This window comes from Carettochelys insculpta, chromosome 2, assembly GCF_033958435.1.
Source record: "Carettochelys insculpta isolate YL-2023 chromosome 2, ASM3395843v1, whole genome shotgun sequence".
Classification (NCBI taxonomy): domain Eukaryota; kingdom Metazoa; phylum Chordata; order Testudines; family Carettochelyidae; genus Carettochelys; species Carettochelys insculpta.
Genome location: NC_134138.1, coordinates 62800115 through 62825275, shown reverse-complemented (window position 1 = coordinate 62825275; position 25161 = coordinate 62800115). Strand labels below are relative to the sequence as shown.

General features: G+C 39.2%; 1 protein-coding gene across 2 annotated transcripts in view; it reads left to right on the top strand.

Annotated features, from left to right (window-relative positions):
- The window catches only part of RDH10 (retinol dehydrogenase 10), a 40356-nt gene extending 15499 nt beyond the window's left edge, over window positions 1–24857 (top strand). For both annotated transcript variants that reach the window (XM_074987076.1, XM_074987075.1), the window contains exons 3-6: window positions 17776–17874; window positions 20103–20248; window positions 21252–21383; window positions 23449–24857. In XM_074987076.1, the coding sequence (XP_074843177.1) occupies window positions 17776–17874; window positions 20103–20248; window positions 21252–21383; window positions 23449–23572 (501 nt within the window). In that variant the 3' untranslated portion in view covers window positions 23573–24857. The remainder of the gene's footprint in view (window positions 1–17775; window positions 17875–20102; window positions 20249–21251; window positions 21384–23448) is intronic.
- Window positions 24858–25161: the final 304 nt, after the last annotated feature.

The following is a 25161-nucleotide window of genomic DNA, read 5'->3' as shown; positions in this document are numbered from 1 at the left end:
TGTATGATTCATATTTTATACTCCTTCTCCTACAGCAGCCTGTCCAGATAACCAATCTCCTCTCCTCTCTCCCGCTTCTAAAGCAGGCTTGCTGCTTAATTGCAGAGCCAAGCATTTGAGGATCAACCAAATTCTCATGGAAGTCTTTCCACTGACATAAACAGAAGCTAGTTGGCTCTTGATAACTGTAAGCTTTTCCTCTGAGATACAGAATAAAATACTGAACAAGGTCTTTTAAGAGGTATTTACATATGTGTTGATTCTACATATTTATAAATCTTCTTAGATTTTTGAAGCCTGTCTGAAACTGCGGAAAATGCTAACATTGAAGAAACAATTAAATGTTCTATAAAATAAGCGTAAGGGTTCTTAAACTCAGAGGTTTGCAACAAACTCAGTTGAATATTTTGGTCTTGTAAGTACACATTTTCAGTGAGATGAGAGAATGGGAACAGTAGTAGTAGTTTAGTGTCATTGGGATTGAAACTTCACATCAGTGAATTATCACAAAAGGAAGGCATTAATCAGTTGAGGGAATTTCCAAGAATACAAGAACAATTGTGTAGGGGAAGGGTGACCATTTAATGCAATACTTTGAAAATTCAAGTTTGTTTGGCTGTTAAGTCCTACACCAAAATTGGCTTATGAATGAACATTTGGGTTTTTTGCTCAGTGTACTGTTTTTTTAAATATCCTGCCTGTGTTTCTGACTTGGCAAAGCATGTGGTTTCCCATGGTTAAGTGTTCTGTTTAATGGGGAGACTTCATTGAATAAGGTCCAAATACTCTAAAGCAGAAGTGGGCAATAATTTTTGATGATGGGGTGGGGGGGGGGAGCAACTCCAGGAATTCAGTAAGTGAGCTGTCTTCCATTATATTCATGGAGGAGGTGTGGGTACTTGGATGGAGCAGGGAGCTCAAGGTAGAGAAATTGAGTGCAGGAAGGACTGTGGGGCCTGGGAGGGGTTATGGATGCAGGAGAGGATTCTGAAATGGAGGAGTGCAGGAGGGGGTGCAAGATCTGGGTGGGGGTTGTGATGTGGGGCAGGGATTGGGGTGCAGGGTCTGGGAGTGGAGGTGCAGAGAATTAAGAGCAGGGTGCCAGGTGCAGGCTCTGGCTGGGAGGCAGTTACCTTAAATGGCTCCTGGGCAACAGCCCAGCAAGCATATCAGGCAGGCTCCCTGCATGCCACAGAAAGTTGCTGTTGTGGGGACCATGTACATCTTTGTCTGCTGCATGACCCTTTGGAGGGAAGAGGAGGAATTTCGCCTGCCTGCACTGCAAGCACAGGCCAGGCATTTCCCATTGACCGGTTTCTGCAAGATTGTGCTGGGCATGAGTGCAGCCTGTCCAAGGTTCCTGCTGGGGGCTGTATTTTGCCCACCCTTGCTCTAGAGTTGAATAGTCCTAAACCTTTCCTGGCCATTGCAATCTGCCACCAACTCCCAATAATCTAAACTTAAAGAAAAAAAAAACACTAAAGATGTTGAAAGAATAATGTAAAATCATAGACAACAAGTAGACTGATTCCCAGACCTTCCAAATGTGCTGAGTACCAGAGCTGTCACTGAAGCTAACATAAGAAGAGTTCTACCAAGATAGATTTCCACTTCACAAACTTAAGCCAAGAGATGTTAAATTCTCAGGTTTTCTTAGAGCCCTTGTTGTTCAAGGGCATATAATTGTGTGGCTGTGGCTCTCCTGCTCTCTCCCTTCCCTCCCCTCCCCCCACTCCCAAAATTAAGAAATATATGAAAATTGTTTGCTGCTGCTGAGAATCAAAGACCAAATAGCAGTTGTATTATAGAATGTAGGGTATGAGGATACCCTAACTTGTCCTCACACAGCCTAAAGAAAGAGCATCAATTTTCCCTTTTGTTAAGTCATTAACAAAAAACCTTTCAGAACCATTGATTGGCACACGGTTCCCTGGTCAGTAGAATGTTGAACACCTATAAAACAGTTGTCTGCTTGAAATGGCCCAAACAGTGAATTTAACATCTCTTGGCTTAATAGTAGCAAAGAGGAAGCCATGCTAGTCTATACACTATCAAAACAAAAAGCAGTCAAGTTGCACTGAAATCATAGACAACAAGTAGATTGTTGGTCTGAAGAAGTGGGTCTGTCCCACGAAAGCTCACCTAATAAACCATTTTGCTAGTCTTTAAAGTGCTACTTGACTGCTTTTTCTCTTGGCTTAAGTTTGTGAAGTGGAAATCTGTCTTGGTAGAACTCTTCTTCTTGGTACAGGAACTTAGCTAACCTCTGAAAATGCATTCTCCATTTTTTTTCTAAAATCTACAGTAAACTTTCTGTATAAAAAAGTCAGCTGTAATTCAGTGGGGATTACTTTAGAGTTGGAGCTACTAGCAGTCTTGTTATTTCATAGTCAAACACATTAGTGTTGTCAAACTTCTGTTGAATTGCAAAACCTCTTGTATTTCCTATCTTATTATGGACTGGATGCTTACAGACAAAAATAAACATTCTCCTTTCAATAGGCATATCCCTCCTGATTAATGTTGATTGTTGTAAAATTACTCTTTTTATAGTAAGACATTTAACACATCACTCTGTATTGCCAAATACACTGGGAGAGAGAGCAGACTGAGAAATTCCTATTTTGCATACAAATACCATGGTAAACAGTAATCATAGTAAAGAAATGGCTTCAAGGTACCTGTAAAACTTGGATAACCTGAGGGGTTATCTGAAGATAGATTATCTGTTTCTTAAAAAGGCACTGTTACATAACACATAGTCCAAAGGTGTAATTCACCTTAGTACTAATAAATAACTTTCCAAAAAAAACTGTAGGAAACATTAACATTTTTAATAAAGAACAAAGCTGTCAGAAGATCATGTAGATTACAGTAAGCGTGGAAGTCATGCCAAAGGTTCGACAAGATAACTAAGCTTTATGGCAAGTTCTGTCCAGGTAAAAAAAAATGTGCATTTAAAAGTTGGTCTGCATTCTTACTTAATGAACAGAGCATTCTGAACTCACTCTTATCTAACAAAAGAAAACACCCACGTAAAATTCCTTTTGGAATAGTTACAATGAAAGGTCATAATAACTGGAAAATACTTAATTTTTGTCAGGACTTTCCAATATTTGGTGATTAAATTAAATAAAAATATTTTTTTTACCCCTGATTGGTTTGTATATTTGCTACAAACTTGTTAATGAAGGTAAGTGACTAATTGCTTTCTCACTCAGGTCAGTGCAGCTTTACAGTACTTCAGTTAATTGAAACCCTTGTCTCCATGAATGATACATTGCATCTGGTGAAGCAGGTCTTTGCCAACAAAAGTGTATGCTGCAGAATATCTGTCTATAAAGTGCCACAGGATTTCTCATTGTTTCTGTGAACAGTAGTCACTTGAGTTCAGCCAGGACTTGAACCTAATTATTATGAAAGGGAGGGAGAGTACCTGTTAAATCAGGATGTCACTTAATGTGAGGAAACCCTTCAAGAACTGAGTTTGAGTCAAGTGTCAGTGTATGTTCCATCTTCCTCACCAGCAAATGTATCTAGGTGACACAGCAACACGGTGATGGTGGTAATAATTTGAAGATTTATACATATCTCAGAGCTGGAATGGACCTCAGGAGGTCATCAAATCCAGTCCCCTGCCTTCTTGGCAGGACCAAGCACCATCTTTTCGCTTTAAATCTATTTCGCCCCAGATCCCTAAATGGCCCCCTCAAGGATTGAACTCACAACCCTGGGTTTAGCAGGCCAGTGCTTGAACCGCTGAGATCTTCATGTACTTGTGTTACAACTGTGGTAAAACTGTCATCCAGGCAGTTGGTCCCTTTTGCTCATTTAAGAACTGTGAGATGAGTGGAATAGGGTTGTAAAGGTACATCTACACTGTACCTGGGAGCACACATCCTGGCTTGAGTACATGTCTGTTCTCTGCTAGAACTAGCATGCTAAAAGTAGGTTGCGTTGCTGGGTGTAGCACAAGTGGCAGGTTCTGTAACCAGGAGGTCTGGGTGGGTTTGTATTTGGCTTCAAGTCTGAGCCACATGCTGCTATTTCTAGCTCCCTAGCTTGAGGAGAATTAGTACACATCTATTTGAGCTGTGAAATATACAGATGTACAAACCCACCCAAGAGTCCTGGGTACATAGTTGGGTGGCTGGACTCAGGTGCTGCTTATGCTATACCTCCCTGGCTATTTTGCTGTCTTTAGCATGCTAGCTTCACCACAGTTAGGCCAGGGATCTGCAACCTGTGGCTCTTTAAGGATTCCTTTGTGGCTTCTGATGCTATAATTGCAAAGGTTTTTTTTTTTTGTTTTTGTTTTTGTTTTTAACAACCTTCTGATTACTTTCATAAACAGTGAATGTCTAAAACACCAAAACTGAACAACTCATATATCTAAATAGCAAATGATATGTGATCATACAACATTAGATAACTCCCCTAGTGTCCTCTGGAGAGAGAAGATTTGGGAGTGGAAGTCAGGAAGACAGTGCTACAAACACACACTTAAAGTGTGAGGAAATAGAATATGTAAAAAGTTTGAACATCATACAGTAAACATGTATAACATTACAAATCGTGTGTGTGTGCACACTGTTCTTAAAGAAGGGGTTATAAAAAGCATGGTTTGATGTTATTTATGAAGGACCCATCTCATTCGCATGTGTTGTCTTGAATTTTTTTTTAAACTCAGTTGGAAAATGTCTCTTCTTGCTATTTTGGTTGCTGACCCCTGAGTTAGTCTGTCTATACTACAGTGATCTGTTGACAGAAGTCATGTGACAATTTCGACAGAGTGCCTCCACACATACACACAAGCAGATCAAAAAAGCGATCTGTTGTTGACTGAGTGGCTGGACTGCCTAGCCCTGTCTTGACAGAATGGCCAACTGGAAGCACAAGAGACAGGGCTGCCTGATGACTCAGAAGCCCTCTCTGTTGATAGGGTGCGCCCACACCCCCCAGAGCATCCACATAGCTTTTTTGTTGACAATGTATTTTTAGCGTGGGTGCTCCATGGGAAGGTGTTTTGTCAAAAAAAAAAAAAAACAACCCTCTAGTGTGGATGTAGCCACAGTGTCTGTATAAACTGGAAAGTGTCCTACCTGTTGCAGTATGTAAATACAGCTGAATCTAATACTAGTACTCTAGCTAGATAATGCATTGAAACATACAAGTGATAAACTACTCGTTCACTAGGGCTGCAGCTGATTAGGTGTGTTTGAAATCCTGTAGGGTGTCCAAACAGAACTAGTAAATGTAATCAACTTATATAATGAGTTAGTTTAAATCCATGATTCTCCACTCAGCTTTTAAATCCAATCATAGCAAGAAATTGTATTGGCTAATACACATGCTGGTCGAGCTGATGTGGTAGACCCAAAGGTTTCCCTTTGCTGAAAAAATAATTTGTAGTTTTTTAAAAAGACACAGTTCTGACAATTGGTGCAGTGACTAGAATATGCCTACCAAACTGCAGACTGTTTAATGGACAATACAATAGTAAATGTAATCTTGTTGATTGCTCTTTTGTTTATGTTGTAATTCTAAAACTGCAGTCTTCTGGTGAGTGCGGGCTCCTGGGAGCCACTGTAGACCAATGATATGTGTATCCTGCAGAGTTAGCTTAGGCTTTTATAAAAACAAAAAAAGCAGTCAAGTAGCACTTATAAGACTAATAAAATAATTCATTAGGTGAACTTTTGTGAGACAGATCCACTTCTTCAGACCATGAAAGCTCACCTAATGAATTATTTTGTTAGTCTTAAAAGTGCTACTTGACTGCTTTTTTGTTTTGATAGTATATAGACTAGCACGGCTTCCTCTCTGTTACTTAGGCTTTTATGTGGATGTCGGCCTTATTCCCTCTCCCATGTACACACAACAACCTTCAACCCAGGTTTGGTATTTTAACCCTGTACTGCCATGGCTGAAGTTATACGTCTGAGGCCAGATGCAGCTTTAGCCTGTTGTGGTAATACATCTACCATACTTCCCCCTGCCTGTTGTTTTTTTTTTTTTTTTTTTTTTTTTTCCCCCCAGTATGGATATGAGCTAATTGCTGCTGATATTAATAGTCCTCCGGAGTCTTCTCAGTTCTCTGCCTTCTGTTTCTTCCCTTCTATGTACTTGCTGCTTCTGTACCACAAGTAATCCTATCTAAAATATGTACCCCAGTTTGGTGTTCAGTGTCAACATAGCACATGGCCTGCTACATTATTATTGGTTTGGTTTCACAGCACATGAACAAAGATGCCAAGAAATTATTCTCCCAATAAACTACCAGTTGGATGCTGACAACAGAAGGGTAGTGGGCCTTTGTAATGTCAGTGAGACCAAGAATGTTGTAGGGATATGTGCTATTTAAGAAGCTGGCAGTAGGTGGTATTCGGGGAAGACAGTTAACATGCTGGTTTAAAAAAATCAAAGTCCAAAGTTGGTTTGTGGGTGCTGTGGTCAAAGGTGGAAGATTAGGAGCTAGAAAGGCATGCTTTGATGGTCCTGTGTCTCTGTATCTAAGCTCAGCAGCCTTTTGGAGCAGCTCCAAATGATCTGTTGTTTTTGGACAGAGCTAACTTCCCATGCTCTATTTGTAGCTTATTAATTTCTCCAGGGCATTAAATCTTCACCTCAGTCACTTGGTAACAAAGCTCTCCAGGGCACAGATGTATGGGTGTCTGCCTAGAACAGGTGCTTCATTCTCAGTGAGTTGTCATCTTAATGTCACCACTCCTAGGAATGTTGAGGCCATCACTAGTAAAAGATCTCTAACCCGTCTGTCCACCCCATCGAACCTAGAAAAAGCCCATTTGATTTTTAAACAAATGTAAAGCACTTGCCATTCTCTTGTCAGGAGAAACAAGAATTTACCAGCTTTATAAGCATGTAAACACAGGGGAATTGTATTCTAGAGAAGAAGAAGAAGAAAACTGTATACAGGAAGAGTAGAAAAGTGTGATCGAAGGCAAATCGGACTCTGAATACATTAACCCAACACAAGCCTGACATGATACTTTCCCATCTGTAAAGAATCTCATGTAGGAAAAAAACTCAGTCAGTTGTAGTCTCCACTCAAAGTAGAAAAAATTTAAACATGTTGTAATAGAATATGGCCTAACATTTTATTCAAGTTAACGTTAGATTCAGTCTGAGTATTTACCTGCACTTGAAGTAGGAAAATCTGCTTTGCACTGTATTGTATACATGCCTTGAATTAGGGAAGTATCACAGGAAACTGAGCTCTTCAGCTAGTGTAAGGGTACCTCCAGAACTATGTTAATGAGCCCACAATAACAAGTGCAGCCTTACATTTTTCTGTCTTATTTTTCCATATGTTCCTCTGAAACAACTGTACCTCAAGTAAATCTTGTATTACGGTTTACAAGAAACTTAATTTAGCTAGACTTCGTGTGTAGCTGTCCTAAACATGACATAATTACACCTGTTTAAAGTAGACTAGCTGATTTACCCTGCATTGCTCTGGTTCTTAACTCAATTAAGGCTGCTTTTTTATTTTAAAAAAGAAAGGAAAATGTATGTACTTAATCTAAATGATTGTATTTTTCAAAAATAGTTTTTTTCATTTTGCATTTCTTAAATGGGATTGTTAAAATTTGTCATTTGAATTCTTTTTAAATGAATACCAAAAAGTGTACTGTTTTTTCTTCATCCCTATCTCTTACCATATGCTATGCTTTAACAAAAGGGGATAGTCAAGTTGGTTTCCAAAAACATTTTGCTTCTTGTTTTCAAACCTTAAGCATTGATTTAGCAGTAGCAAAACAGAGCACTATTCCAAACTTCTTTGTTTTATCCCTCTTCTCTAAGATTTATTGAGATGCAATCCCATTTTTCTGGCTCATCTGGGTTCAGTCTCTTTCAACATTTACTCAGTTATGTCAGTTTGGAAGACTGTACTTGATTTAGTGATTCCGTCTCTTTCCTGCTTGGTTTTATTAGAAGCAATCCCATTCCAGGCCCATCCTGTTTTCCTGGCAATACCAAACCCTTATGTTGCTGTAAGTTATGATAAGAGGCAGTTATACAGCAAATTTGGTAGTCCTAGCTCTTGCCATTTTTTGGAGATGTTATTGATCAAACACCCTGGCTACATCTACACTAGCCCAAAACTTCAAAATGGCCATGCAAATAGCCATTTCAAAGTTTACTAATGGCGCACTGAAATACATATTCAGTGCCTCATTAGAATGCCAGCAGCCGTGGCACTTCAAAATTGACACGGTTTGCCACAGCGCGGCTCGTCCAGACGGGGCTCCTTTTTGAAAAGACCCTGGTAACTTCGAAATGCCCTTATTCCTATCTGCTGTTAGGAATAAGGGCATTTCGAAGTTGCTGGAGTCCTTTCAAAAAGGAGCCCCATCTGGACAAGCCACGTGGTGGCGAACTCCGTCAACTTCAAAGTGCTGCTGCTGCCAGCATTCTAATGAGGTGCTGAATATGTATTTCAGTGCTTCATTAGTAATCTTCAAAATGGCCATTTCAAAGTTTTGGGCTAGTGTAGACACAGCCCCTATGTCTAAACTGCTGTCTTCTGTTGGAAGTTCAGAGGTTTCTGGGCAGAAGTCAGCTGTGTTGGGAGTGTTCTGCCAACATCCCTTCTTCGTTGTAGAACAAGAAAGACAGACGGATGTTCTGGCAGAGGTGGTTTTCCTGACAGTTGGCTGAGTCCGGCCAGGCCAAATGTTGTGAAAACCTCTCCTGACAGAACTGTTGGCAGGAGATATGCAAATGCATTGTGTAATTTGCATATCTTTTTAGCCGACAGTCCTCAGCAATCTAGACATAGCCACAGACAAACGCTCTAAAATATATCGTAGATAAAGAATGAAGAATTGACTAATGCTTGTAGATAACTGATAGTATTAGTTTGCTATGGTCTTAGGACTACTTATTTCTGTCTCCCCTAAGTAAGAGCTTTCTGGGCCTAAGTTTGATCAAGAAAACAACCACTTAATTCAGTTTGTTTGCTTCTGATATACTGCACAGTACTGAATGCAAGAAAAGCATTGCAGCAGTATAAATGGTCATAAATAGCAATTGTACTCCTAGAGCTCGGTCGAGGAATTTATGTAATTGATCATTACACAATCACATTTGCTAGTGTTAGCATTTGAATGATGGTGTTTAGATTTTTTTTTTAAATAAATATAGTAGATGGTATGCTGCAGTGGGTGTTCTAATAGTTTAAATCAGAAATCTGTTCCATATGGATTTAATCTTGATGACACAACTTTGACACTTGTATCTCAGTTCAGTAGTGTCAGTTGCATTTTGGAGCAAATGCTGTAAGAAATAGTGATGTATCTGTTTTGGGTCAGTAGGAAGGAAGAATGTTCATCCAGTGTATGTGGAATAATGGTTAACTTCTTAGAACAGTAAATGTTAGAACAAGAGATTCACATAACTTCAAAATAATTTCATGCTGAGTTGGAGGAGAATATTCATATATTTTTGTCTTAAATGTAAATGAAAGCCTAGTCCTCGGCCCATAGTTTCTTTGCTACCGTGACTACTTTTGTTTTCCATCTACCAGCCTTTCCTTTCTTACCTCTAACTTGTGTGCCTGGACAAACTTTCTATTTTCAACTCATCAGCAAGCAGGGCATGCTTAATATTGGGTTTGTTTGTGTGTAGGTTTGCTTTCTTGTTGCATCATCATTATAGATTTATTTAAAGTCCATCTTGCTCTTTCATGAGCTTCTGGTTGCAAGGCAACTGTAATGATATTACTGTGCATGTTAAGTATTAACTACTGTTGCAGTTTAATATTAAATGAATCCCCATGGTTTCTAAACAGTGGGTTTTTATGTGAAGGGCAAATGATGCGTTAGTGAGAAATTGAAGGTTGTGCTGCCTGCTATGAGCAAAACTAACTAAGGGACTTCTTTCAAAATAAAATATTGGAAGGGTAATGTTTTTTCTCTTGAACAGAAGGCCTGTTTCAGACACAAAATTAAGGCAATTTCTAGAATGACTTCCTTTCATACTTTAAGATAGATGCCTATTTTCAATGAAGGTCTGGTTTGAGGAAAAATCAAATGCATCTTTTGCTGCATCCAGAGCCCTGACAGCAGAAACAATTATATGGAAGAGTATAAGTTAACCATTTCAGATCAACAAAATTATCCATTCCAAATGGTGGTACAGACTTAAGTTTTTTTAGGCTTAGTATCTAAGGTGACCAACACAATAGAATAAACAGAGAGAACCTATTTTATTTCCCCAACCCTTTGAAATGGCCACATAAGTCTGTGGTGAATTCTGCCTGATGAGCAGTTCCAGGCAGGTGTTGGCACTTCTTGTAAGCTGAGTCTTGGGTGCAGCTACTGATCCGACGTCCACAGATCAGCATTGCCAGAAGTTGAAAATTGTTTTTGCCAAATGAAAGCATCAATTGAAAGCAGTCTAATACAGGAAGGAACTTCAGGAATCAGTTGCTGTACCTGCCTTCTTGTCCACACTTGATTATCAATCCTGACATAAGTTCAATGGGTACCTCTGTAGCTGGTCTAGGGTTGCAACAACTTTGCACCAGCTTGGCGTCCTAATGCTGTGACTGTGGGGAGCGGGAAATGTTGCAGACAATCATGGTGGAAAAGCTGGTGTGTGTCTAAAGATTTGCATGTGTGGAGGGGGAAAAAAAACTCTCAAACTGTTTTAACACTATGTACCATGTTTGTTTTCACATGACTATGCAGTTTGGCTGGCTTTCTGTTCTTCTTTCCTAGCTCCACTTTCAGCTGGTGGTGCTGCCACCCTATGTCTCCTCAAATCTTGCTGAGTTGCACAATCTCTAACTCACAGTCTTGTTACTTATTGCTCACTTACTTTCAGCCTAATTGCCACTCTGACCCTAAAATGTGAACCTCACTGTAAATGTCTTGCTACTAGTTACTATATTTTGCATATCCAGAAAGATGTGATGATCAGTTATTTGAAAGTTACTATCTGTTCATAGCTCTCAATGCATTAAACTTGTTTGGTCAGTTTTTGGATTGGAAATGGTTAGGTTAAAAACATTTTTTAAATAAAGCCTTGACTTCTAATAATGCTTTTCAGTCAAGCTGAAAATAATATAAGCTAAGATATAACTTGCTTGCTGTGAATAAATATATGTAGAACTCTTGCATAGTTAGTTGAGTACACACAAGAAGATATTTTGGGGATAGTCCTGAAATTGTAGTTAAATAAAAGATTTTAGTAATTTTAATCTAATTTCAATCTTTTGAAAAAATCATGTTGGAAAAAAATGTTCGTTTCCACTGACAAGCCCACTGATTCTTAACCTTTGTACAAATGAACATGTAATACAGATCTGGTTCATGAGAAACTGCTTCTGTAGTCCATATGCTGCCTCAATGGGGACTACAGCTGCTAGGTGAAAGATACCTTGTTTCTTAACCACTCTCCATAGGCTGCGGTGGGGGGAGTTTGGGCATGTAGCAGTTCTGTTCAATAGCTATGCATAGGAAGTATGCCTAGACATGAGTGTTTGTAAAGGGAGTTAGGTGATTGCCTGTGGAAGCTAGAACCTGTTATGTGCTCCATGACTCAGGGGTCTTGTCTTGCTCGGTCTATGAGAAGCTGCTTTTACTCTATGGCATGTGAACATAAGTCAGTAATATATTATCCAGTCGTTATTGAGGTGGGATTCCTTATGGCTCCAGGCTTGATGGAGCTTTCTAAATAAGACCTGGTTTATGGGACTACTTCCAATTCACAGATCTCAGAGCTGTGCTTAAGACAGGACTTGGAGTCAAAGGAAGGGGCACCAGCTAATGATGGAGCCCACTTAGTTGCTACTTAAAATATACTCTGCTGTCCAATGGGCAGTTCTGGCAGCTGGGAATAGCTGGGGCACACCCACCAGGGTAAATTTACTGGTGTTACTGTACTGATATAACTAGAGCAATAGTTGTTGCTATTATATAGCAATAATAATGCTGATAAACTTCCCTGCATAGACCCTATAGTAAAAAGCTTAATGATCAGGCTCCTTTCCTCTGACCATCCCTTTATATGAGGGGGTTGTAAGGAGGGTAGCTGTATGGACCTATTGTGTCATTCAGATTCCCCAGCAGAGGGGGAATTCCTGCATAGCTGTAAAGCCAGTTTAACCAGCTCCTTTGTGTTGCCAGAATGGTGGGAAAGGGTTGTTGGGAACTTGAATGAAGAGTCAAAAGTTACGAAAACTTCCACTGTATTGTAAAGCCCCCTTCCTAAATTTAGTTTTGCTGAGCTGGCACAGGCTTTCTGGATTCTTTTTGATGAAATCAAGATAACTTGATTGTGTGGCATTGACCTCTTCCTACTTTCATGAACCCTTTCCACTTAGCATCCACTATTCCTGAACTTGCATCCTGTTAACACTTAGTAATTCTTGTGAAATTACTACTTAAAAATATTAATTCAAAACATAATAAAAAATCATACTTGCACAAATGTGGTATTTTTTTCATATTCTGCTTTGTTGTACTTTAGACTAATTTGATTTGACACTGCAGCTGCATTGCTGTTCTGAGTTGCACAGTCTTTTGAGTTTTGTTTCATTAAGAGCACCAAGAATGGAACTAAAGAATTTGGGAAGGGGAGGGAAGAAGTGTTAGAAGTTAATTTGCCGTAAAGCAAAAGATTGAGAACAGATTGCTAAAGGTACACAATGACATATAAATGCCTGTTCAGTTTTACACATTTGTCTAATAGGTCATTAAAGCTGTGTGCACAGGAAACAAGCATTTTTTGGCTTGTAGGGATATGTATTCAGAAGCTAAGATAGAACTACTTGGAGAGCAAGGAAGTGATTTAAATAATCCATAAAAATCAGATTTGGGAAAAGTGCTTTTTAGTCAATCTCTACTGGATTGTTCATCGTCCATTGCATTTCAAGTGGACCTTTTCTGAACTATTCTACAATCTAGAAACTTGTCTTAGATCTTTTGAATTCTGTGTGTTTAAACAAGGCTCACTTAGAATACATTAGACTGAGAAATTGTAATTTAAGTTACTGTATTTCATAATCACTATTACAGCGTGTCTGTTTTTACCCACCGTAACATACTTAACTTAATTCCACCCACTGTTCTGTGATCATCAATGGGTGACTTACAGTTTGGCAAGTGTCATATTGCTGTGGGTTTTACTAAGAGCACCAGTTCTCAGCATCACATGAGTATAAGAGAATGGTATTTATTTTTAAGCTCTACATTTCTATACACCATGCCTGCAAAGGGAAAAAGTAGGGCATGGGGGAAGCTCAGAATGCTAGTAAGCCTGAGATCTGTTTGTTAAAATCTTATGACTTGTGCCAATCCCATGAGTTTTCTGTGGAGCCTGACTTGTGACTTGAATGCTTTAAGTTGGCAATACTGAACAGGCTTCCTGTAGTCTAATACTTTGGACAGCTTGCATGTACTGCTTTTGAATGGTGGGGGCTATGCTGCCTGTCTAAGTCTCCCAACTTCAGGCATCATGGCCACCCATGAGCACTTATCACTTAGTCCCATATGCTACTTATTTGATGGGACTAGGCAGGAAAAGACTAAGGATCTGTGAAGTTTAAGCAACTGGAAACCAGGCTTAGCTGGGTTAGATGTCCCCGGTTTCCTGTGTTGGTTCAGTGTGTGGAGGAGGCTGTGCTGATCACAGATGTAGGTTAGGCTAGAAGCTTAGTAAGAAGGTCCTTTTTGGGGCAGCTATTCATGGGAATAACTTAATTTTGGGATTTTTAATGAGAGGCTGGACAGACCACAGGGTAGGCCTGTAAGAACCTATCTTGTGACAGACTGATTCTAGTAACAGAGAGAGAGCTGTGTTTGTCTATGTTCTATCAGAACAAAAAAGCAGTCCAGTGGTACTTTAAAAACTAACAAAACTTAGCAGGTGGTGAGCTTTCATGGGACAGACCCACTTCTTCAGACTATAGCCATCTGTTCTGGTATGTCTATGGTCTGAAGAAGTGGGTCTATCCCATGAAAGCTCACCACCTAAAAAATTATTTTGTTGGTCTTTTAAAGTGCTCCAGGACTGCTTTTTTTTTTATTTAGACTGAGTCTAGAAATTCATGTTTGTTTGATTAAACCGTGTCCACAACTTGTGAGGCATATGCTTAGACAGATACCTAACTGCTGTGGGTGATCAGGATGTGGCAGTGTTTTGAGATGGCTTCTTCTTTCATGTATGCCTGATAACTTATTTCAAATGCCAACTTTGCACTTGACATCTGTGCTTCCATTTTGATTACATTATTGTCGTGTACTATCCTTCAAATACATTCATAATGGAATCTGAGGCACAGTACAAGTGCCTTCTTGTTGAACAGACTGTTTTAGTATGAGCATATGTCTTTAGCATTTGTAGGATTTGCATGTGTTGCCCAAGTATTTTCACACTGGTGTTACTTTCTATTGATCAGGCCCTAAATGGTGTGGGGCCTGTTCTTTGAGACCACCTCTCCCTGGCTGCATCTATGCTACATTCCCTTTCAAAAGGGAAGTGCAAATAAGCAAGATTGGAAATGCGAATGAGGTATATGTATATACCTTGCTTTATTTGCATATTCTCACACGATCTCAGTTCCAGAAGCAAAAACAGCTGTGTATATGGGGTTCCTTTGAAAATAAACCCCGTTTTTCAAAAGAACCCTTCTTCCTAATTTGTTTCAGAGATCTCTTGAAAGAAGCTGTTCAGGAAGATCTCTTCCAAAAGAACTTCTTTTGAAAGTGTGTGTCAACACACAAAAAAGCAGAATAATAGTGTGATCTGCTCTTTCAGTTGAATAAGGATCGATTTGTTAACATGATGTTCTCTTGGCCTAAGATAGGCCACATGTGACCTGGAGGCCATTCTGCAAAAACCTCTAATCTCAGATTTTGAAGGAGTGTAATATGATGGTAATGGACTCCTTTTTTGAGACAGAAGGAACTGTTTTTGTTTGGTTTGTTTGTTTGTTTGTTTGTTTTAACTCTTCCTTGACTATGTACTGATGAAGTAACTGAATATTTTGTACTGAGACATGTCTTTGATGTAGTGAAGTTGCTTAGATTTTTTTCCCCCCTCCATATAGCTATAACATAAAATAAATTTCAAAATCTAACATGACTTATGGATGCATCCTAATTGTTGCACTGCTTTATTTAAATGCTCTTGGGGGGGAAAAATCACAAGCAACATGTCCTCCATTGAAGGAGCCACATCACTGAGTCTGAAGTGGAGTAGAAGATTTGCCTGTCATCTGATAGGTCAGATGCACATTTTCACTGCATTGCACTGGTCTACAAAACAGAAAAGCTCCCAAAAGTCAGTAGCATGCTGGTTCCAAAGTAATTGCCCTATTCTTCCTCAGCCCTTCTGCCACATAGCAAGAGTTCTACTCTCACAACATAACTGCAGAGCCTCATATGCAGAGTATCATGAGATGGGCACAGTCATTCTGAAATTCTAGACTTCTGAAAGGAAACTTGGTGGAACCTGCACAAGGCTGTTATTGCTGAGGGATCTGGGGCAGATCCCTCTGGGGACCATACAGGAGAATGACTGACTGTCATGAGGAAGGGAGTGGAAACTAGATTTTGTGGAAGTACTGGGCCTCAGTGAAGAGCTCAAAAGGCATCTGCAGGTTTTTAAAGGGATAAACCCAGCTTGCAGCAAGGGTAGATTTTTGCCCTCAAACCACTTAAGAAGGTTGAACTGAAATGAGAAGTCTACAGGGGTTGCTTTTAACCCAGTGGTAGCTATTACCACACAAGCTATTGAATTTCTATTTTAAAAGGGGGAGGGCAGTACACCAGTTAAAATGTACACCAGGGATGTGACTGCATATGACAAGTCAAAACATTAAAACTAAAGTCAACTGTTTAGGTGACTTTTGAATTCTATTAGCTCATGTATTGCAGTTGTAGCACAAGCTGATCCCACTTATTACCTCGTCAATCTTGTGTCTCGTAATATTGGGCCCTCCTTGATCTGAAAACTTTGAGCTGAGGATCGAGATATACAAGTAGGGCTTTGTGGAGGAAGCAGTATTACTTTTAGTCCATTGTAATGGGCCTTTGGCCAGTTGATACGATACACACTGTTTCAGATCTCTGGTGTGTTCCTCTTAGTTCCCATCCACTTCAACATTAAAAGATAATGATTTGTAGAACACCTCTTCTGACAACTTAGTGTCATAGGCTGGAATGCACTCTAAAACAACTGTGCCCTCAGGATAAAGCCTATTGCACATCAGACCAGGCTGCCTTTTGAACAAGTGGTTCTGTTGCCATGCAGCATGGGAAGAGAAGTTGGAACTTTCTGTGCCTGGCACAGATTACTCTGGCAAGAGAACTAAACTCTTGTTTCAATCTCTATAAGAGGTTTACCATAGCCTGCCATGAAGGGAGGAATAAACAAGTGGGAACTCACTTCAGACTTTCTGGGGGAAAAATTAATTTGTCTGAAACAGAATCTAAAAAAAAATATAGGCGTCAGTAGAAGTGGCAAGGAGTCAGGGCTGTTTAATCTTCTGTCACTTGCCAGCTGTGGAGTAAAAACTTCTTTTGTGTGGAATTGGGTTTGGATTAGTCATTTAACACCTGCAGGCAAAAAATGTAGCACAAGAACACGTGAAAATTGTTGAAGCAAAACTGTCCTGACATCTGATTAGAAAAAGCAGACAGCCTAAGAATGGAATTAGATGGTTTCAGCTATAGTTTTATATTTTGGTAAAGTATGCAGCTGACACCAATTAAGTAGCACATACTTACTGTGGCTTTGTGATAGAATTCAGTGTAAATCAGAACTGTAACTGCATTTTCATTAAAATATTGTACCAGTAGTCCCTCTTTTTTTGTAGCTGCATCGGACATCTTGCTGTTTAATCCCAAACAATTAAGTTGCTTTCAGTGAGACTTGAAATTTAGATTCTTCTGAGATTAGATTTGTGTGACTACTTACAACACTAGTAATTGAATAGCTAAGTATTTTAGCATATACAGTTCACATTCACTTCTGGGCATAACTGAGAATTCAGACCAGAGTCTGAATCTCTAATTTACCAGATTAAATCCGATCTCTTAATGCTAAAAGATTGAATAGCATAGGTGTAGTTACCTGTGGTAAAATTGAAGAGAGCAAAATCAAACCTGCAAAGCTTCTATTTTAAGTGAAGCTTTATTGCTGAACCTTGACTATTTTTTTATTGATATTTGTTTTTTGTACCAGTGCTTATTGGTGCCAACTAACCATGAGATGAGTAGTTGATATAGTTTAGTTTATACATGGAAGGTAATATAACCCAAATACTGCAGGCAAGGTTTTCCACTCTTATAAAATGTTCAGAAAGAAATGAGTAAATGATATAAAATCACAAGAACTTCCCAATTTATAAAATATCTGGCCAGGAAGCAACTCTGTCTCTTGACTCTTAGCACAGACATGGTGTAATTAAACAGTTTCCTTTTTATAAAATTGATTTCCATTGTACGTCAAACTAATCTTTTTTTTTTCCCCCCTCTTTTTCCTGATAATTAGTCTTGTGTAGAAAATTAAATATGAGTTGAACTGATCCTTTAACTTTAACATTTCCCAGACAATAATCCTTTCTGCCCCATAGTCTGACATGAAGGACATAATATGGTTTTTCTGTTGGCATTAACTTTGGGAAAACTCAGATGTTCAGAATCATGTGTAATCACATTGAATAGAAGTCTAGAATGACTAATGCTTTATTCTTGCAGTAATGGACTTGCGTGCTCTCTCTCTTTCTCTTTCACGTTATAGACCACTAAAGCATTCCTTCCCAAGATGCTGGAGATGAATCATGGACACATTGTGACAGTTGCAAGTTCCCTGGGTTTGTTCAGTACTGCTGGAGTGGAGGTTTGTTTCACTGTGTAGTAAAGATTACATTTTGCTTTATCACAAATGAGAAATGCCTTTTTCTGTTGTCAACAATATAGCATAAGTAGGTTTGGAAGGATTCAGATTTTGTCAGTAAATATTCACTCTATACATACAAAATTATGAAAAGTTATCTCCATCAATTTGCCAATAGATGAAGAGAACTCTGTGAAATTATGAAATAATTTTAAGGATATTTACTTATGATGTTGACAATTGTGTTTAAATAGTTATAAGACTTTAAACTTTTTGAATCTCAACATTTAATGTTATTAAGTAGTGGCAGTCAAAGAACTTAATTTTCTGCAACTGTGAAAATAGAAATAATTGAAACTCAAAATAAATACTTTAAAACAAACCTCAGTATTATCCACAGAATAATCAAAACAGTTAACATTGAATTCTGCCAAACCTAACTTTTCATGGTTGGTGGAGGAAAAAAAAATTACACTGACATTGATTTTTGCCAACTTCAGTTTTACATTATTTTAATGTCTTAGGTGGTGGGGGGAAACCCACCCTTTTCTTAACTAGCAAATTGAAAGAACTCACTGAAGTTTTGTTCAGTGTGAGCCTAAATGCGAGTTTCACATGTCTCTGGAGTACCTTCCTTAAAGTGACTGTATGCAGCAGCCACTGTTAATACAGTTTATAATCTATAACTGCAAAGTTTAAGTCTTTACAGGGCCACTGGTTTGTGTGTTATCAAAACAAGTGTGCTTAGGGAGTACAACCCTTTATGGCAAATCTGGATGAAAGTTAAGCATAAGTGTCTGCACACTACACTTGGGCTGGGTCTAAGCTTGCCCCCCACTTTGAAGGGGCCATGGTGATCGGGGCAGGGGGAGATTACTAATGAAGTGCTGTGGTGAATACACAGCACTTCATTAAGCTAATTCTCCCCCACGGCAACTTCGAAGCGTCAGACTTTTGGGGAGTAAAGGCACTTCGAAGTTTGAAGCTTCGAAGTTGCTGTGGGGGAGAATTAGCCTGATGAAGTGCTGCGTGTTCACTGCAGCACTTCATTACTAATCTGCTGTCACCCTGATTACCATTCCCCCTTTGAAGTTGGGGGCAAGTATAAACAAGCCCTTGGAGATTTTAGGCCAAGACTTTCAGAAGTGATCAGTGATTTTTTTTTTCTGGGTGCCTACCATGAGGTATCTTAAAGGAGTCTAGTATTTCAGAAAGTAATGAGCACCAACATAGAGTTGGACCCCTTTAAGGTATGTAAGATTGAGCCCCCAAAAACACTAGCTCTGAATTCTTGCATAACTTAACAGTGGTGCATCAGAACAGGCAGTAGAACTTCAGTGCACTGCAGTAGTGATTGGAGCCAGAGGACTGGATAGCAATAGATATTAGTTTAAACCCATAGCAAATAATTATGTTGTGGACAAAACAGCAACACACTCTCTAGTGTTTGTTCAGGCTTTCGAGGGGCAGGTTCATTAATACCTGTGAATTACAGGCATCCCTGAGCAAGAAGTAAAATGTAAATTAGGCATAGCTCACAAGACTTTGTGTGGCTTCTAGTACCCCATCTTAATATGACCAGTGGACCCATGTATGACCTAAACAATATGCTTGCTTGAACTTGTCTGCACACAGGTATCTCTGCTAGATTATGCTAATGGAAACTTTAGTATTGCAGCCATGTAGTATGTAACTTTTGGACACTATCTCTGAGACAGGAAAACTATTTTTTTTGTTGTACAGTTAAGAAACTGAGGCAAAACTTAAAGTAACTTGCTCAATCTCTGTTACGACTGTCATGAGGAAGGGAGTGGAAATTACTCTGTGGAAGTACTGGGCCCAAAATGCAATGGTTACTGTGTGTCTACTTTCCATGTCTTAAGCCTTATTTTAAACAATGTGGCCTATTGGTATAGGGTTAAATATACTTCAAAGGACATCTCCTTGATATTTAACTCAAGTTTGTCTGCTTTCACTGAGTTAGTGTGTGAACTGCCCTAAAGGTAACATGACACATGGGCTGATGTGGCTGTGTATTCAAAGCATGTCTTTTTGTTGTGTTGCTGCTTTGAAAATAGACTTAAGAGCCACACCAAATATGGCTTTTCTTTTAAATATGATTTACTCTTTGTTCTATCACCTGCAACTTTGCTTGAAGGAATGAAAGATTAAGCCCTTTCAATTTATTATACTCTTCATTGTGATGTATTCGTAATTTGTTGCCTATACAGGATTATTGTGCCAGCAAATTTGGAGCTGTGGGTTTCCATGAATCTTTGAGCCACGAATTGAAGGCTGCTGATAAAGAAGGCATTAAAACAACCCTGGTCTGCCCTTACCTTGTAGACACAGGAATGTTCAGAGGATGTAGAATCAGGTGAGCAGACCAGCTGTATAGTCTTTCTTGCTTCTTCCTGTCCCCTGTCCTAAGAACCCTATTCTTAATCCTTTAGTTCTGAGCATGTTTTATCTAAACAAAACGCTGAGGGTTTGGATTTCAAATTTATGGGTAAAGAAAAACAGGTAAAATGACACCTGTTACTTTTTCTTTATGTAACTACTGCCACAAACTGAGAGGAAAGATGGGCGTGAGGTGGTGACTCGGGGTAGGTACTGGTATAGCATATGTACAATTACTGACTACTGACAGGGAATATCTTGCTAGTCATGTGTAGAGAAATGTTTCTACGATGTACTGTACTCTTGTTCCTTTTTCTCCTGTCTGTAGGAAATTATGCCTAAAATAAGACCTGTTACTCAAAATACACTTATCCCAGTACCAATAAACTTTTAGCAATTAAAAAGGCATTATGGGCAATGGCTTGATATGGCAAGAACTGATTTGCTGTCTCATCCTGAGCAAGTTGAATTGTGTCCCTTGAGGTTTAGCTTCTGTTTTTGAAGAATAATAGCACTTGTCTAGCTTTTTTTTTAAGCACTCTCTCATCCTGGGTTGTAGTGCTATAAAAATGCATTAGTTTAGCCACTTTACATGCATTTTCTATCAGTAGTAGGCAGGGATCTATGCCAGCAAAATACCGAGATTGTATTTACCTGAAGCAATTGTTCATACATTTAATGAGGCTCTTAATATTGAATTAAAATGGCACTTAATAGAAGAACATGTGATCAAATTATATGTACTGTATATAGCTTAAGTCTGTAAGATATTCTTTATAACAAAATGTTAATAGAAAATCATGGAAATGTTGCTGCTACTTGAGTATTAGAGAACTAGCTTTTAAATACTCCAAACAAGTAAGGTTAAAAACTCTAAAGCTAGACAGATTCCACTTTGAGTTTTTAATAATGTCAACAGATTTTACCATAGCTCAATCGATGTAATTTTGTCAACCTGTTCTAAAAATGAAATCTTTCAGAAAAGAAATTGAGCCTTTCCTCCCACCTCTGAAACCAGACTACTGTGTAAAGCAGGCTATGAGAGCTATCCTTACAGATCAGCCTATGATTTGCACACCTCGCTTGATGTACATGGTAACCTTCATGAAAAGGTAACTTCTGAAATACTAGCTATTAAGCGCTTTAGACAAATATATGGCTTTAAATCCAAACAGCTTAGTCAGAGGCCTTTTTCCCTTGAGTTCTGTGCACAAATCTATAATATATATGGAGACACACATCTTATAGAACTGTAAGGGACCTCAGGAGGTCATAGAGCCCAGTCCCCTGCCCTCTTGGCAGGACCAAGTACCATCCCTGACAGATTTTTAAATCTATTTGCCCCAGACCCCTAAATGGCCTCCCTTCATTTACAAGATCACTTTCTACAACATGAGCTGTCTAGACCTGGGGACCTGCATGACGAGGGACATGGCCAACGGATGTTTGTTTGTTTTCCCTTTTCAACAAAAACCTGAGGCTTCACTAAATTCTCTGCAACAATCTTTCACGCTATTGAACCTCCTTTATGGGTGGATCTTGATGTAACTGCTAACAGAAGAATATATGTAATAATCGAGCCCCAGAGTTGATTTAGAAGCTCTGACCTCTTGCAGATTCCCTGGGGTCTACACAGATGTGTGGAAGAAGGGGAGAATCAGTAGGTTTTGTCTACAACTCATTTTCAAAATGCAGGGAACCAGAGAGCCTCCCTTCTACCTGACCAACTGAATGACTTTATTTTAAATGGCAAAGCTCTGTTTTCTGTAGTCGAGATGGCCATTCCAACCTTATGTACTATGAGAGGCAGAACCAGACCACCTGTTTATCAAGAGTTGACTGGAGTCCATTCATACTGCTTTTTGGTGCTCCACAGATGATCTGTTCTCAGATTTTTGTTCTTCAGTATCCGTCACATTGGAATAGCACTTAAAACAGGCTTTGACAAGTTTTTTAGCCCTTTCCTCTTGATTTCTTGTGAGGAGTTTGGACCTAAGTTTTAGGAGTCTGCTCCATTCATGACACAACTGCTCTATTTTTTTCCTGAGGCCTATCATGGTGAACAAACACACCAACAGTCCAGGCCTCAAAATCATGTCAGCCCTTCTTGGGAGGGAGCCTGGGCCTCTTCTGGCAACGAGTAGGAAGCTTTATCTGCAACTCATTTAGAACTGGCTGCAGCGTGCTTAGTGGCTTCTGAGACTGCCTCCATGCTCTTTGCCCAGCTAGTGCTCCATGCAACATCAGCAGCCAGTTCAAAGACCCTTCCTGCTATAGCCTGTTCAGCACTCCAGCTTTCCAATGGTGAGATCAAAGGTCTCCTCAGCAGCTTCTGCGCAATTCACACACCAGGCAGCAACAGTTTTTAAATCAAGGGCTTCCCTGTGTTAGCACACAAACAGTGTTACAAGCAGCAAAACAACCTGCATAAGCAACATCTACCTCCCAGTACTCCAAAAATGAAGGAGTTGAATTCTGACAACTCAGATCCTGCTGCATGCCTGATTTGGTACCAGTCCGGTAGCCATTCAGATCCCAACAACTTACTTGGCACGGTGGGGCCCTGGTCTATGACTAGGGTTTCTGGTTGCTATGGTAATACAAGTATGTATGGGTAGAAGGAGGGGTGTAGAAAGCCTGCTTTCCCCCACTAGTGAAATTTCTTCGGAGAAGACTGCAGGGAGCCTCACTCCTTCTAGGATTCTTTCTATGGAAAGGGTAATTGGGCCCAAAACCAGGGATATGAATTGCTAGAGACAACTGAAGTTACTCCATATCTTTATCTTTACAGTTGTCTGGGAGTTTTGTGTATCTTACGTGTATAATGGCTTATTTTTCTAACACTGGTTTGAGGAGGGGGGCTTCCATTTTAAGAGATCTTTCATTACTAAACAAGGAAGTAACAGACAGCATCAGCTAGGTCATGCATGAGAAGGGTGTGGAGGTTCTGTGATAAGGCTTGGCATGAGTAGGAGATGAAAGAAAGAGGATATGTGTAGCTTGAGCTGACACTTTTTTCCATAAATATCCTAAAGAAATGAGAAACATAAATGCTTTGTCCCACCAGTAAGTGCAGAAATGCTAAATTATATCTCCATAAAAATGATCATGGTACACGAAGTTTCGTTCCACTGTCAAAGATGTATAACCTTCTGCCCCTTTCTTTTTTCCCCGCAGCATCTTGCCCTTTGAAGCAGTTGTGTGCATGTACCGATTCTTGGGAGCAGACAAGTGTATGTACCCGTTCATTGCTCAAAGAAAACAGGCTACAAACAACAATGAAGCAAAAAATGGAATCTAGCACTGTTATATATGGACTGGCATTTATAGCTGACTATGATAAAAATGTTACATGACTGAATTCTGAAGTGCACTTGCATCTAGCTGATGCAAATGTCAACATTTTACTGTGGCATTCTCTTCAATCCTAAACCTGTGTATTGAAATTAAAAAAAATCAATGTTTTTTTTAAACATACTGTAAATAAAGTGACTAGAATACTTGGAAAATGTGATAGGTAAAGTGAATTTAAAATGTAGCTGCCACCATTGTCCTTTAGACTATTACTGTATGTACAGTAAAGCTAGTTATACTACTTTTTGTAGAGATGCACTGTGGAATCTTTCTCAGACTGCCAATGTTTAAAAGCTGTCTACAGCTAGAAGATGCAGTGTTTCAGAAATTGCTTTTTCCTCCTCTATGCATTAAAACAACCTCATGCAATTTAAACTACTCCTACACGTGACCTTTTTAACAAATTCAAGGACTGACTATGAATGCATCCTTCCACATGTTAACGCAAGTTACAAAAGATCCATGGCTAACCTGCCATGTAATTCTCTTATGCAGTGACTATATGCCTTCTGGGTTTAAAAAGGAATTTGTAAATCTCCAATTCAAAGGCAAATAGATGTCTTTGGAATATTGTCAGAGCAAAACTGCATAGAGCATCCAGAGAAGTGCAGTCTGTGGTTTAAGCCATCAGCTCTTTCAAGTCAGGTCACTTGAAATGTGCTCTGTGTTCTGTCAGTCACTCTGATGGCAGACTGCTACTCTAGGAGGCTGTTTATTTCTACCTTGTTAATCTTCCTTCTATCAGCCCCACTGCATCCACACGCTGCTAGCCTCCACACCAATCCCAGAAGGAAGTTGTTGTATTAAATTTCTGTTGCTGGGCTCTCACCTAAAATACAAAGCAACGCCAGTGGAGATATAGATTGTTTATGTAAGTCCTGGTTTTATGCCCACTTTTAGCAAAAGAAAAGGAAAATAATGTTTGATGTAACTACTGTGTGTGGAATATGGAAGGGTGCAAAGACTTTAAAAAAAAAAAAAAGTTGTTGCATAGTAGAATAGCAAATGGCATTTTTACAGTACTTTTTGTAAAGCAAACAATTTTGTGCCTTGAATTTGGTAATCTGTGTATTAGTGAAACATTGTAAAAGTGAACTTCTACCTCTGTATCTTAATGTATACCATCCACTTGTAAATTACTATCAAATTATGTGATTACTTTTTTTAGAATGTCTTGTTAAATAGTGACTGATGTTTGTTTGTTTATTAAAGTGAGCCACCTTTTACTTAAACCATGATTGGTCTGTTTGCTTAAAAGACTTATTGATCTCAGGGTTTAATTTACTGATATTGCTTACATACTGTTGGTATCAACATCTTTCCAATAATGAACAGGTACTCATTTCCTGCACTGACTTCTGCCTGTTGCAGAGCCTGATGGTCCAATTCTTAATGAAGACAAAGTCCTGCTTTTCTAAAAACTGCAAGATTAGGCCCCTGGTTACAGTGTTTCAAAGTGATCAATGACACTTTCACTACCTAGTTACAGAAGCCACTCTGTGCTATGGGTTTGTCTAAACAATCTCTGTTTCTGGC